The sequence below is a fragment of the Microtus pennsylvanicus genome, chromosome 9 (genome assembly GCF_037038515.1).
Source record: "Microtus pennsylvanicus isolate mMicPen1 chromosome 9, mMicPen1.hap1, whole genome shotgun sequence".
Lineage (NCBI taxonomy): Eukaryota > Metazoa > Chordata > Mammalia > Rodentia > Cricetidae > Microtus > Microtus pennsylvanicus.
In genome coordinates, this window is record NC_134587.1 from 45,817,465 (window position 1) to 45,833,063 (window position 15,599).

At 54.5% G+C, this 15,599-nt stretch overlaps 1 protein-coding gene across 1 annotated transcript in view; it reads left to right on the forward strand.

The window, feature by feature from the left end:
* Ncs1 (neuronal calcium sensor 1) overlaps positions 1–15,599 on the forward strand; it is a 48,548-nt gene that overhangs the window by 17,668 nt on the left and 15,281 nt on the right. Inside the window, exons 2-3 of the mRNA XM_075985768.1 lie at positions 7,445–7,469; positions 14,373–14,511. Coding sequence (XP_075841883.1) covers positions 7,445–7,469; positions 14,373–14,511 — 164 coding nt within the window. The remainder of the gene's footprint in view (positions 1–7,444; positions 7,470–14,372; positions 14,512–15,599) is intronic.

Genomic DNA, 15,599 nt, shown 5'->3' on the forward strand with positions numbered 1-15,599 from the left:
TGGGAGGCTGGGTGCCAGGAGGAGAAGCCAGGCCAGCAGTGTTTGAGTCTGGTTAGCCCCTGGGTAAGATTCTTGTTTATGAGTGAGATCGCTTTGCCACACAGAGCACAGCCATGGCCTGTGACTCCCATCAATGCAGGGCTCAGATGCAGCCCGGTTGAAGGGCCTAGCGTGTGGCCAAGCCAAAAAGCAGTCTCTACCAGTTCCCAAAGCATCTCTGTGGGCAGAGTGGGGGAGGGTGTGAGCTGTTGCACAGGGTGCAGTGTGGGGGAGGCAGGCAGGGCCTGTATGTCTTTCCTGTTGATGTGTGGTGTGCCCAGCTCTGAGCCACCCAGCTGGGCTGGCACAACTAACATGGGTAGAAATAGCGCCTGCCAGCCAGAGGCTGGGCCGTTGCCACCCCACTCTGGGAGGAGCCCGAAGAGGGCTGATCCAGGAGGCCTGCTCTCTGTGTGTGCTGAGGGAGGGCCCAGGGATTCCGGGCGGGCAGGGTCAGCATCTGCTGAGGCAGGGTCAGTCTCTGACCTCTTTTGGGGGAAAAGCAATGGGCAGGGCAGGAGCTCTGCTTCTGTCTCCCTGGCAGAGGCGTGGGGTAGTAATCACAGTAGCATTGCCGGCTTGGTGCCAGGCCCTCTGCAAGTGCTGTCATGTTATCTCTGTCTGCTTGGAGCCGGTGATTCCAAGTGCTGTAGCTTAGAGACCAGGCAAGGTCTCCGCACACCAGTCATGCCCAGCTTCCCGTCTCCCGTGCTGGTCCTCTGCTAGTCTCAGGACAGTGGACACCTTCCGGTCCCCCATGCTGGCCCTGTTCTCGTCTCAGGACAGTGGACACCTTCCGGTCCCCCATGCTGGTCCTCTGCTGGTCTCAGGACAGTGGTCACCTTCTCGTCCCCCCATGCTGGTCCTCTGCTCTTCTCAGGACAGTGGTCACCTTCTGGTCCCCCATGCTGGTCCTCTGCTCTTCTCAGGACAGTGGTCACCTTCTGGTCCCCCATGCTGGTCCTCTGCTCTTCTCAGGACAGTGGTCACCTTCTGGTCCCCCATGCTGGTCCTCTGCTGGTCTCAGGACAGTGGTCACCTTCTCGTCCCCTTGCTGGTCCTCTGCTGGTCTCAGGACAGTGGTCACATTCCGGTCCCCCATGCTGGTCCTCTGCTGGTCTCAGGACAGTGGACACCTTCCGGTCCCCCATGCTGGTCCTCTGCTCTTCTCAGGACAGTGGTCACCTTCTCGTCCCCTTACTGGTCCTCTGCTGGTCTCAGGACAGTGGACACCTTCCGGTCCCCCATGCTGGTCCTCTGCTGGTCTCAGGACAGTGGTCACCTTCTCGTCCCCTTGCTGTCTTGTCCGTTTGCTCTTCTCAGGACATGAAGCTGTTGTCCTGTCCATTCCCTTCGCTGGGAAATGCTCTTACTGGACCCTTCTGACTTGCCAGGGCTGGTCATCTTGTGGCAGGGATCTGGGGACTCTGCAGAGCCTTTTCCTGGGACTGAAGGGGAGACCAGGGCTAAGATTGTGGACTGAGTTAGAAGCCTGGGTGGACTGTCAGGACCTCCACCCTGTTGCTGGCGAGAGCACATGGAGTTTAACCCCCTTTGCCCAAATTGCCTCCCTTTCAGACTGGGGAACTGAGGGCCAGAGAGGGTGGAATGACTAGGTTCTAGGGGTGCTGTCTGTAGGGCAGAAGAGGTACAGACTTAGCCGAGTATAGCAGAGTAGATCAGACCTATCTCCTTTCTCTGAGGAAGCCCTGTCATCACCACTAACCCAGTCTGCTTTCTGTAGCAGTGATAAAAGGCGACCTGGGGAGGAAAGGGTTTATTTTATCTTACAGTTTACAGCCATTCATCTATAGGAGCTGAAGCAGAGGCCATGGAGGGGTGCTGCTTGCTGGCTTGCTCTTCATGGCTTGCTCAGCCTGCTTCCTTAGAGAATCCAGGACCACCTGCCCAGGGGTGGCACCACCCACAATGGGCTGAGCCCTCCCACCTCAATCATTAATCAAGAAAACGCCCCACACACTTGCCTACAGGTCTGATGGTGGCCTTTTCTCAGGGTCATCTGGGAAGAAGGAACCTCAACTGAGAACCTGGAGGAGAGGTGCAGGGAGACCTCCATGCTGAGCGGACAGCAAGGAAAGGAATCCTCCGTGCTGTGTGGTGTAGAACTGGCCCAGAGTAGGGATAAGGGAGGGGGCAGGCTATGGAGATCTCTTAACCCAGGAGAGGACTGGAAGACCATGGCAGGGGTGGTTATGGCAGGCAGGACATTCAGTAGGAGAGAGAGGGAGTGAGAGACTGAGGCAGGATGGGGGAGGGGTGCAGGGCCAAGATTGACCCTAGAGTAAGTGCTCCAGCAGCTGAGCACAGGAAGGCCCCCTGCCCTTCTAGAGGGAAACTATTTGGTGATCAGGCCCAAAGAACTCTCTCTCTCTCTCTCTCTCTCTCTCTCTCTCTCTCTCTCTCTCTCTCTCATCCTCCCAAGCCCCCCTCCCCCTGTTGCTAATGTACTGGGCAGGGTGGGTAACCCAGAGGGCAGTCCTTGTGTCTGGAGACTGAAGTGGGGTCTGGATTGGCCACAGGAAGCCAGCCGGGAAGTCTGCCTTCTACCCGTCCTGCTGCAGCAGGCCCCTCCTCCCTCCGTGGGGGCTGCCAGCTCTGGCGTTCTGTTCCCACCATGTTTGAGCTGAGCTTCAATCAGCAGAGAGGTATTTTGCTTTAGGGAAATGAAAATCAGACTCAACGTTTATCCTGGGCTCCTGGGACCGGTTCTTGTGTTCACTCTTGGCAGACATGGGCTGCGTGGAGAGGAGGAGGGGCCTGAAGGAACTTCGGTGGCTGCTAGGGGTGGGCGGAGGCACTGGGTACACTGAGCGTCTCTACTTGGGCAGGGGCAGAGAAGGGTGTCAACAGGCCTGAGGAGATATAGGCTGGTGGTGGCCCAGGACGGGGGTAGCATGTCTGGATAGTTCTCTGCCTCAACAGTTTTAGATCTCAGCAGGGCCAGTGGAAGGGGGATGGGTGCCCGCACCCTCCTTCCTTGTGTCTCTGTGCTCCAGTCCCCCTGAACTGCAGGATTCTAGGGAACCCTTTCCCAGGATCCTGTCGGGGGGTTATGTGCTGATTTAGACATGAGGATTCCAAAGTTCAGAGAGGTTAAACAACTTGTCCAGAAGTAACTTAGTCAACGCGTAGCCCCAACGGGGTCTTGACCAAAAGGTGCCGAACCCCAGGCCTGGTGTTCATCAAAAGCCTTGCCCTTGGTAGTGCTTATGACCTGGCCACAGGAATGTTCTGGGGAAAGAAAGTCAGCCCCCCAACCAGGTGCACTTAGACAAAACACACATTAGGAGGTGCAAGTCCCAGCCCCAGAGGTGGGCTGACTCTGATGACAGAGCCCCAGGGCTGTGTTCCACTGGGAAGAGAATGTCTTTCTATTGGGCCTTCTAGTACTAGGCAGAGATCCAGTTTGCTAAGTTACTTTGGCCTGTAGCACAGCTGCAAGGTGGGGCTGCAGGTCCTGTTCGGCAGATGGGCAGGGTGAGATTCAGAGATGTAGGTGTTTGGTCTGACCTTACACCAAAAGCGTAGGGAGCCTTAGCCTGTCTGACCCCAGGTTCTTCTCTCATGGTCCCTTGTCCTCCCTACCCTGTCCTGACTTGGTCAGGTCTCTGACTGGCCATGTGCAGGGTGTTACTGGGTAGACAGAGCCCCTTTGAAGGGTCATGGAAGGGTCAGAGGCTTGCTGGAGAGGGTGTCACAGAAAGACTGTTGTCTTAGGGTTTTATTGCTGCGAGCAGACACCATGACCATGGCGACTCTTAAAAAGGGAAGTATTTAATTGGGCTGGCTCACACTTGAGGGGTTTAGTCTGTTATTGTCATGATAGGAGGCATGGCGGCATGCTGGCTGACATGGCTCTGAAGAATGGCTTACATCTGGATGAAAAGGCAGCAGGAAGAGAGAGTGACACTGGACCTGGCTTGAGCACTTGAAACCTCAAAGCCTAACCCTAGTGACCACAGCAAGACCACGCCTACTCCATCAAGGCCACACCTCCTAAAAGTGTACCTCCCTATGAGCCTGTGAGGGCCGTTTTCATTCAGACCACCACAGCTGTAGAAAATGGGTCATTTGGTGACCCAGGGTGAGAGAGAACAGGACCCTCAGGGAGCTTGAGTAGGTTCATGGAGTTGGGGTGTTGGCTGGGGCATAAGATCACTTGTACTTCCTTTGAGCCTGAGTCTGGAGCTCTGAGCCCTGAGCCTCTCAACACTGGGTGCTAAGCACTGAGCGGACCCTGGAGGGAAGCCAGAGGGGGTCCTGTTAATTTCACAGTTGGCTGGAGACTTGGTAAGAAGGAGGGGTAAGAAGGGGGATGGGATGGAGTTGGAGGGATAAGAAGGGGGATGGGACGGAGTTGGAAGCTGCACCCTAGGAAGCTCCCTTTGCATCTGGTCCCAAGACTGAGGCTAGGGAAGCTGGACCCCCAGATTGCTTGTCCAAGGGCCCGTAGTGCACAGGATCCGGGGCTGCCTCTTGGCCCTCCATGCATTGTGTGTGTGGGGGGGTACCCAGACTGTGGCCAAAGAGTCATTTCCCTTCAGCCTTTTATTTTGAGACTTCTGAATGTAACAGTGCAGGGACACTCTAGACCCACCCCCTCCACCCTGACCCCAACCAGCAGGAATGCTCCAGCTCTCCAGACCTATCTCCCCCCCCCCCCCCCCCCCCCCCGCCTCTGCCCCAATCCCAACCAGCAGGACTCTCCAGCTCTCCAGACCCGCCCCCTCACCCCAACAGCAAGGACTCTCCAGCTCTCCAGACCCGCCCCCTCACCCCAACCAGCAAGGACTCTCCAGCTCTCCAGACCCGCCCCCGCACCCCAACCAGCTTCCCAGCCTTCACCCCTCAGTGTTTGGGCACAGCTCCCAGGACAGGGGCATCATCCTCAGTCCACTGCTATCCTTGTAACCTGAAGAGGCCCTGCGGCATTCTGTCCATGGCCCACAGCCATTTCAGCGCTTTCCCCCCAGGCCCCCAGCCCAACCCCAGCCCAGTGTGGGCACAGCAAGATAGGGTTCAGTCGTCCTCAGCCACCTTCCCCACAGTCTTCCTCTGGCTTGTTTGGGCTCTGACTTGAAGGTGCAGGGTTGATGGTCTGGTGTGTCCCACTCTCTGGATTAGTCCAGTTATGGCTTCCTGATTAGCCCCAGCATCATTTGACAGGCGAGTGCCATGGGTAACATGTCCTAACTGCATTCAGTCCAGCGTACTGAATGGCATCTTTTAAAAAAACAGGTTTTCTTTTTTGTTTTTGTTGTTTTTGTTTTTTGTATGGCTGTGCACCATGTGTACCTGGGAGCCCACGGAGGTCCGAAGAGGGCATCAGATCCCATGGAAAGAGAGACAGGCAGTTGTGAGCCATTCTGTGGGTGCTGGGAACCACAGGTAGGGTGCTGATCTCTCAGCATCCTGACTCCCCACCCTTTGTCACCTTGCTCCATGACCTTCAGCAAAGGTCGCCACTCATCTTAGTGGTCACCTTCTGTTGTGTTTGGGGAGCTGAGCCTCTAGCACATGGCTTAGGGAGTTTTGTGGGCAGTATTGCTTAGCGTGGGTGAGAGCTAGAAAACTGAGCAGAAACAGAGACAGTGAAACAGGAAGCCACCGGTCGGATGGTGGCTCAGCGGTTAAGAGCACCGACTGACCTCCCAGAGGTCCTGAGGCTCAATCCGCAGCACCTACATGGTGGCTCACCGCCACCTGCAACTCCAAGGCCTGTTCTGACTGCCCACCACCCCCAACATACACATAAGTAAAAATAAATCTTTAAAAAATTTAGAAAGTTAGCCAGGCGGTGGTGGCCCACTCTAAGCCCAGCACTCGGGAGGCAGAGGCAGGCGGATCTTTGTGAGTTCGAGGCCAGCCTGGTCTACAGAGCCAGTTTCAGGATAGGCTCCAAAGCTACAGAGAAACCCTGTCTTGAAAAACAAAACAAAGCAACCACAACAACAAATTTAGAAAGTCAGTGAACCTTGGGTCAAGTGACAGGGCAGCTCCTCAGAACAGATCATAGGAGCAGCTGGGACTACGGGTCCCTGTGTGAAGGGTGTCTCCCTCTGTTGCTAAGCTTCCTCAATGTAGGCTGTGCACACCTCAGTCTTGTGGTGGCCCAGGCCCGCCTACCCTATGTCCACCCACCCTAGTTGGCAGAAGGATTGGGCTGGGGGGCTAGGCCCCCAGAGAAGTTCCCTTGACTGCCACCTTCCAGGATCCCCCGCAGCTCTAGGAAGTGAAGAGCTGGCATTTCTAGGAATCCCAGAGGCCAGGGAAACTTGAGTCTCCAGTGTCCATTAAGCCAGAGTAGCTGCTCAAAGCTAGGTAAGCTTTTTCCCAGGCTCATCTCACATCCCAGAGGCTTAGCTGCCTGCTGGTCACTCCGTGTCCTACATTAGCGACAATTCTGGTGAGAGAACAGTAGACCATGCCTTACCAAACCACCTGAAGCCTCTGGGGATGTGATGGGGTCAGGGAGGTCAGGGAAGGTCCTCTGCCAGGTGGCAGTCAGAGGGCAGGCTTTGAGTTCCCCAAGAGTGCTTCTCTGGCCTCATGAGACCTAGCTGAGGTCACCAGCGGCCCTACCATTCAGGCCTTTGCCACTACCTCCTGTCGTTTATGGTCCATGATACCACTCCTTGCTAAGGTCACACCATATAGCTCATCCCCTGCCCATGAGCCTTGTGGCTGACCTGGAGATCAGGTGTTCAGGTCTGACCCCAGAGCTTGAGGTCTCTCCATCTGCAACAGCTACACCCAGAGACGGTGGGGGTGGAAGGCCTAGGGCCCCTCAGCACAGCCTAGCCTGGGAGGCTGGTTAGTTTTCTGGCAACTTGATACAAGCTAGAGTCATCTGGGAAGAGGGAACCTCAACCGAGGGGATGCTTCTGTTGTGTTGGCTTGTGGACAAATCTTTGGGCATTTTCTTGATTGGCAGCAGATGTAGAATGGCCCAACCCATGGTGGGTAGCACCATTCCTGGGCAAAGGGTCCTGGGTGGTATAAGAAACCAACCAGTCCGCAGTGTTCCTGTCTCCAGGTTTCTGTCTGAGTTCCTGCTCTGGCTTCCCTCTTTGATGGGCTGTAAAATTGGAAGCAGAAATTAACCCTTCCCTCCCCAGATTGCTTTTGGCCACGGTGTTCATCTTAAGGTGTTTGGGAGCTGGCCTTTGTATCAGCAGCTGTAGGCAGTGGGCATTGAAGGTCGGGCATTCCATCGTCTCCTGGGCTGGTGAGCATCTGCCTGCCAAGACTGCTCACCCACTTTTCTCTAGGGGTGTACTGGCAGCCTGTGGGTAAGGAGGTAGGAGGGAGCCCCCGCCCCGCTCCCGCAGATGCCGGTGTCCTGGGACCCCCAGCTAATCTTTGATCCTCTTTTCTCTTGCAGTTACCGAGAAGGAGGTGCAGCAGTGGTGAGTAGTATCTGTGTGCTAGGGTGGGTGTGGGGTGCTGGTGGGCCCAGCCCACGGCCTGTGCGACAGGGAGGGGTCCATTCAACAGGCTGGGAGAGGGTAGTGACTCCTCCTCTTTTTTTATGTATTCTTTTTGCCCTTTAAAATGATTTATTTATTTTTATTTTGTTGGCGTGTTTTGCCTGCATGTATGCCTGAGTACCATACGCATGTAGTGGGGGTCAGAATAAGGCGTTAGATCTTGAACTGGAGTTATGGATACCCATGAGCTGCCATGGGGAAAGCTTTGGTCCTTGCAAGAGCATAAGTGCTCTTAACCACTGAGTCATCTTTCCAGCCATCTCCCTGGTTGGTTTGTTTGGACCATACCAACAGGGCCCCACTATGTAGCCGTGGCTGGCCTGGAACTCATAGAGATCCGCCTGCCTCTGCCTCACAAGTTCTGAGATTAAAGGCATGTGCCACTTTTTTATTTTTTGAGACAAGGTCCCTCATTGCTACGTAGGGCTCTCTAATTTGACTAGACTGGCTGTCCAGGTTGCCCAAAAGAGGCCCCTGTCCCTGCTTCTTCAGTGTCCCCAGTACTGGGGTTGTAAGTGCTTGCCACCACATTGGGCTTTTCACATGGATGCTTGGGACCCAAACTCAGGCTCTCCTGTCTGCCTGCCTGGTTTCTTTGCGGACAGTGCCATCTCCCCAGCTTCACAGTGTGGTATCCATGGAGACTCAACCTGGAGGCTGGAGAGACTGTTCAGAGGTTAGAGTGAGTGCTGACTGCACTTCCCGGGGACCTGGGTTCGATTTCCAGCAACCTCATCTCGGCTCACCACTGTCTGTATGTAACTCCAGTTTCAGCATGCTCTTCTGGGCACCAGGCGCACATGTGGCACACAGATATACAAACAGGCAAAGCACCCATCACATAAAATAAAATTAAGATGATCCATCAGGCTGATCGAAGACCCTGCTTACCAAATAGATGAGGTCCAAGCCGGGAGACTGAAATCCAGTCCTTGCTTCATCCCTGAACCACGCCGGGCCTCAAGAACACTGTTCCCATTCTGGGGCCCAGTTGTCTCTTTTAGAAAATACTAGATGTAACTGGGCAGTGGTGGCACACACTTTTAATCCCAGCACTCGGGAGGCAGAGGCAGGTGGATTGCTGAGTTTGAGTCCTCCCTCGTCTATAGAGCGAGTTCCAGGACAGCCAGGGCTACAAAGAGATATACTGTCTTAAAAAGCCAAGAGAGAGAAAGAATACTAGATGAAGGGTGACCGATGGATTTCTAGCTGGATGCTGGCTCCGACCAATCTGCAGTGGCTATCTGAAGCACCGTGTTAAAGATTCTAAAGTGGCTTGTCACGGAGCCAGTAGAAAGTGCTGCAGTGAGAAATTAGTGAGATCTGCAGTGAGCTAGTGATGCCTGCCCTGGGCCTAGGGGGAAGAGAGGAGCAGTGTCTGTCACAGTGGAATATGAAGCAAACAGGAGAGGCTCTCACTGTGAACCCCAGGAGGGGAGTGAGGAGGGAAGCAGAGCTCGGACCCTCCAGGCCTCTTGTCTGAGCTTGCACATCAGAGTCCATGCTGTGGAAAGGGCAGAGCTGTGGCCAGCCTGCCTGGCTCTGTTGGCTTTCACTGAAGATCTGTTTAGGCGGGCAGAACCAGGACCAGGAGCTGGCTGGGTTCTGGCAAGGGAGTGGAGGTGTGGGGAGAAGCCAACCTTATTGGGCAGAGGTGGTGGTGGGGGTCTGACCCATCTCGGGCTATTTCCTACTTACCCATATCCTCCAGGAATATTCCAGGAGTTTCCAGGTCTTGTCCGTGTTCCTAAGCCTGCCTCCATGCTGTCTCCCTTGCTTTTCAGTCTGTACATCTCCCTGCCTCCTGGTGGCAGTCCTTGGGCTCTGTAGAGAAAGCATTTGTGAATGGCAGGCTTCTGCTAACCTCTCCCACCCTGGGTAAAGGCTACGCAGGTCTGAGTTCCCCCTGCAATGTCCAGCTGTGCTGAGCCCTATTCACAGCTGTCCTGAAACTAGGCGTTCCTCCAGTTTGTCCCCTCCCTGACTTTGCTTGGTTCAGGCCTGTCCCTACAGAGAGCACCCTACCTCTGTGTAGACAGACATCAGTAATGGGGGTCACAGATGATGGCATTCTGAGCAGTCTCCAGTGTATTGGACGGTTACAAAATTCTTAGCACACAAAATGAGCCCACTGTTCTCTCTTGATGGCCCAAAACTCTTTTTATAGCTTGGGACTTTGTCTACAAGCCTGCTGGGATAGAGGTTAGATCAGGAGCCTCCAGTCCCTCCTATCCCTGTGCCCCCAATGTCCAGGGCCATTTCACAGCTTTCCCTGTTCTGAACAAGTAGCCCCAACCCAGGGGATCTTTCCCATGTGGTCACTGCCCCCAGCTTCCTGCACACACACCCCAGCAGGTGCCAGAAGAGCTGGAGATGAAGCCAGATGGTCTGGTATCTTGAAGCCCCTTTGGAGGACACCCCACAACTTGCCTAAGGTTCGACTCCTAGCCCTAACCCTTGGGGCTGCCTGGTGGCTCAGACCCCCGCCCTCCACCCCTCACTGCAGCTCCTCATGCACCTGCCCTCACCAGGGCCCTACTTTGGAGCCTTCATCTGTGCCGCTATCTCTTTTAGTCCCTCACCCGCACATCTCAGCTGGCCAGGTCTCAGCGGAGAGGCTGCCATGTCTCCAGCACCGTTCAGAGTCACCTTGTTTTGTACGGACTTCAAACAACTGCTGTCCAGGGTGCCCTGTGATGCTGTCCCTGCCATGCAGAGAGTACTAGAGGAACCAGGACTAGAATAAGGCCTGGGTTGCAGGGAGGGCGGGTGTTGTGTGCCTGGGTCAGCCAGTGGGGACCCCATCACCCAGCCCCCAGCCTCAGGTAACACTATAGTGTCTGATTTTTTTGCAGAGGAAAAAAGCCCAAAACTCAGGGGGTGGGGCCACCTTCAGTCTGCAGCTTTTCTGTGTCCTGGGTCCTCTGTCTTAGAGTCTACTGCCCACAGAGCTGGGTTCGGCCTTGTCAGGAGGTCAGAAGCCCAGTAGGGGCTGACTGAGCAATACCACAGGTACCAAAGCTTGCAGTGTCCTGGAAGGTGACCAGGACACCATGCTGAGTGGAAACCAGGGAAGTTTCTCCGATACTCAGCTCCAGGCGGCAAAGCACGCAGAGAAGGGAGCCGGATGGGGTGGTTGGTGGCAGGACCGTGGGTTGTGGGTACTTCCTCCCCACTTGTATTTCCTCTTGTCCAAATTCTCTCGTTTGATTATTTTATAATTACTAAACATCCTGGCAATACAGTAACAATGTAGTGGGTGGGAACAGGAAGGCTTTCTGCAAGCACCTCGATGGGGCCAGCTGGACCATCCCACGCTGCTGTGTTGAGGAGCCAGGTCCCCTCTTGTCCCCAGGTCTTCTGTGGGCAGGTGCTGTGCCAACACTTAACACCCTACAGAGAGTCCTGAGTCCTAGGAGTAGCCTTATCTTACAGATGAAGAGACAAGCTCAGAGAGGTGGGGACACTTGCCTGGGTCACACAGCTTTGTGAGTGTGTGTTTGTGTGGTGGGGGAAGTAGTTTGGGTCTAGCTTGTTTCTCCTTCCCATTCCGGCATTTAGTGGCTCCTATATACTATTTTCTTGCTGTGAGGGACCCAGAAAACTGCTAGCCCTGAGGGAAGGAAAGGGGGAGGAACCCTTCTTCTTCAGGGAGCTGTGGGGAGGCAGGGGTGGGCCAGGCAGAGGGGGCCTTTGAAGAGATGACAGGAAGGAGCAGTTTCCCAGGGTGGCCTCCCTGCACCCCTCTCAGCTGTGGCTGCTGATCGCAGCCTGTTCCGCTCCACCGTTCATCCATTTAGCTACTGATCTCCTTGATTCTGCGCCTTGGGAAGCAGATGTTGCCTTAATTGTGGAGGCATGGAGAGGACAGGAACAGAGTCCCTGCAAGGTCCCAAGGACGAGTTTCCTAGCAGGCTAGAGTGTGTGGGAGATGGGAGACCAAGCCCTGTGTGGGGCTTTGCCCAGGGATCCTGAGAGGCCACACTGGAATCTGTGTGTTATGGCAGACATCACTCTGTCTTTGCCGAACACACACACCCCACTGGGAGTGTTTCACAAGTGGCAGTCAACAGCCCTTAGAATTTTTGTAAGGTGATAGATTCCCTGCCTCCCGACTTAAGAATGCAGTTGTCACCTCTTGGGAGCATCTTTTCGCATCTTCACCCCCATCCTAAGCACAGTGTCGCATGGTTGGAACCTTCCTGCCCTGCATATTGTGGATTAGGCTTGGGTAGAAGGTGGCTCGGCTTCTGGCCTCTCCACTGTATGCGTGGGTGCTTGTGGGGGGGGTCCTGGCTGCCTGCTGAGTGTCCCTCATCTCCAGTGTTGTCTGTCTCGGTTCACTCAGGGACCTTCAAGGCAAATGCTAGATGGGCTTCTAACCTCAGAGATTGGGGAAACTGAGGCTCATTGAGACAGAATCACCTGTTTAGGGTCATATACTAGTCAAGAACCAAGAGACTCAAGACCACTCCAGGTTTACCTTAGAAGCCAGAACCCTCCTTAAGAAAAATAGTGAAACTGGGCAGTGGCGGCACCTTTAATCCCAGCGCTCGGGAGGCAGAGCCAGGCAGATCTCTGTGAGTTCAAGGCCAGTCTGGTCTGCAGAGTAAGATCCAGGACAGCCAGGGCTACACAGAGAAACCCTGTCTTGAAAAACAAACAAAACCAAAATAGACTGGAGAGATGGCTCAGTGGTTAAGAGCACTGGCTGTTCTTCCAGACGTCCTGAGTTCAGTTCTCAGCAACCACATAGTGGCTCACAATCATCTGCAATGAGATCTGGTGCCCTCTTCTGGCCTGCAGGCATACATGCAAGCAGAACAACATAAAATGTAAATTAATCTTTAAAAAAGAACAAACAAACAAAAATAATAAAACTGAGATTCAGGGAGATGCTCGTTTAGCAGAAAAAGACCCAGTTCGGGGCCTCGGTATCCACACAAGATGCTGGGCACAGGCTGGAGATCTGGTGTGATGGTTACAAGCCCTTCTTGTTTTTTGCAGAGGACCTGGGTTCCGTTCTCAGCACTCACATGGCAGCATACAACTGTCATATCCCCTGGGGATTGGACTCCCTCTTGCGGTTTTCTCAGCACCAGGCACATACATGGGCACTGTTCGCTATATTCCAATGCTCAGAACACTCCCACGTGCAGGGGCCAGGGAAACTGAGACCCAGGGGGTCTGTCCTCTGTCTCTGCAGCTTGGGGCTAGGAGCACAAGCCAGCATGCTCTGGTAACTGTACTGGCAGCAGCACTGACCCAGCAGAAAAGAGGGAGGAGGCCTGGCCTGATGGCACCTGGCCCTGGCCAGGGGTGGGAAGAGTCAGGTCTCATACAGGTCCTATGTGATCTTGAGGGGGCTGTAGGGCAGGCCGTTCACCAACATGGAGCCCCCTCTTTAGCCAGCCAGTGGTGCACACAAGCAGAAGATGGCAATCCCTGCTCTTCAAGGTGACAGTTGGAAGGGTAGATTAGAGGACTGGACGCAAGCCAGTGGCCAGAGCGCCTCAGGCCTCTCCCTTGCCGTTCTAGTGCAGGCAGGTACCCTCCTCCACTTTAGGAGGGCGAATAGTGGGGTTATATAATGTTTGGGTATAATCGCTTTCCCAGCCACTGACATGGGGGTGGCGCAGCCTGGATTTCTTCCCGGAGAAGAGACTGGGGGGTAGGGAGGCTGGAAGGGAGGAACTCTGCTTCTGCTGATAGACAGGGTTACCTTGGCTGGTATTGCTCCCTCTCTGGGCCCTGGTGCCACACACACACACAGTGGGGGGGGGGGGAGTTGGTTTGCTAACCTTGTCCACGGAGTTCTGTGGTTCTGCCTAGGGCCTCTAGAGAACCCTTGACGCTCAGAAAAGGGACCTGAACACTTGGGCTACTTCCCCACCCGGAGGTCTGAGTGTTTATTCAGCTCTCCAGCGCATCCTTGCTGCGCATATGTCAGACACCAGGCCATGTCCGGACTGTCAAGCTATGGCCAGCCGGGATTTGTAGCCAGTGCTGAGTGAGTGGGAGAGATACCATCATGGGGGCTTTGGCTAAGGGTGGATCAGGACTCTTACCCTAGCCAGGTTAGACAGGTTGACACCTGGGGACCTGCCATGGTGAATATGTGTCAGAGTTTACAGAACTCGGAGGTACTGAGCACCAAGGAGTGGTGGAAGGTGCATGGTGGGGGCTTCTGAGCAGGCTGGCACTCCTGGGCGTCCCACATCACTTCATGGGGGTGTCTTCTCCAGCCTCCTGTTGATGGGTGGGGTTCAGTGACAGGCTCGGCAGGGGTAACTAGATACTCAATAGACTGGCGTTCTGCCACCAGCCCCTGCAGCTGACATCGGTGCCAATGACGCCTGCTGGTGCAGTGTGGGGCTGGCTTCTCCGGGCCTCCTGCGGGGCTCGCTGGGCTGGGCTCAGGAGACCCTGTCACACTTCTTTTCCTTTGCTCCGTCTTTATTCATTTGGAGACGAGCTCTCACTGTGTCGCCATGGCTGTCCTGGAACTCGATCTGTAGACCAGGCTGGCCTCCAACTCACGGAGGTCTGCCTGCCTTTGCCTCTTGGGATCGAAGGCGTGTGCCACCATAGCTGGCATTGTCATTGCTTTTAAAGAATTGTTGCCCAAGGTCACACAGCCAGTGAGTGGCAGAGGTGTGAGCCTATGCTCATGATATCTGGGCCCATGTTATTGGACCATGTGATACTGTTACCAGTGTCATGGGGCCTTGTGTCTTTGGACTGGGGTTCATGGCTTTCCCAGGTCTATGGCGGAGGCTCCTGGTGGGTGATGATCTCTACTGCCTGCTGTGTTGTCTGCAGGTACAAGGGCTTCATTAAGGACTGTCCCAGCGGGCAGCTGGACGCGGCTGGCTTCCAGAAGATCTACAAACAGTTCTTCCCGTTTGGAGACCCCACCAAGTTCGCCACGTTCGTTTTCAATGTCTTCGACGAGAACAAGGTGAGCCGCAGCTTGCTGGGTCTGCCCCAGCCCTGAGCTTCTCCAGCTGTTGCGGCATGCAGTAGGAGGCTCAGCAGCCCTTGCACCTCACGCTCCCCTGCAGGGCTCCCCACTCAGAACAGGACACTCATATGCATGGGGCCACAACGGCACACACACGCACCAGCACAGATCAAGACCGACACCTGCGTCCATGTGGCATGCCCACCCACCCACGTGTTCATTTGTGTGACAGACACACTCAGTGTTCTGTGTGCACAAAGACACAGGCTTACACGTGCAAACACACACACAGCAGCATACATGTATGAAGGCATAGCATACGCACACGTGTACATACATGTGAGTTTTCTTACGGATACAAAATGCGGATCTCCAGGAATAGTGAGATCAGTGGCTGTAACTCTTCATGGTGTGATTGACAGGCCTGACAGCTGTCCACAGGGTTAGCATTGCTTTTTTTGCTTTTTGAGACAGGTGTCTTATTTTGCCCAGGGTCTTAGGCCTGGGGAGGAAGGGTTTGTCTCAGCTTTCAGGTCCCAGTCCCAGTCCATAGGCAAGGCAGGAATCCGGAGGCAGGAGCTGAAGCGGAGACTGCAGAGGAATGTAGCTTACAACTCCAGACCTCCTGCCCAGGGTAGCCCCATCCTTATCAATTGTCAATGAAGAAAATACTCCACCAGGGCTGGAGAGATGGCTCAGCAGTTAAGAGCATTGGCTGCTCTTCCATAGGACCCGGGTTCAGTTCTCAGCACCCACAAGGCAGCTCACAACTGTCTGTAACTCCAGTTCCAGAGTATCTGACACCTTCGCACCAATGCACATAAAGTTAAATAAATTATTTAAAAAAAGAAATCCCATAGGCCAGTCCAGTGGGGGCATTTTCTTAATTGAGGTTCCCTCTTTTCAGATGACTCTAGCTTGTATCAAAACAATAACAATAACAACAAAAAATTAGCCAGACCACCCAGGCTGACCTTCGTTCTCTTTGTAGCTCCTGCTGGCCTCAGATTTCTCTCTTCTGGCTTCTGTCTCCTAGAGGTTGGAATTGCAGTCACATGACAGCCATCATGCCCTGTGGTGTGGGT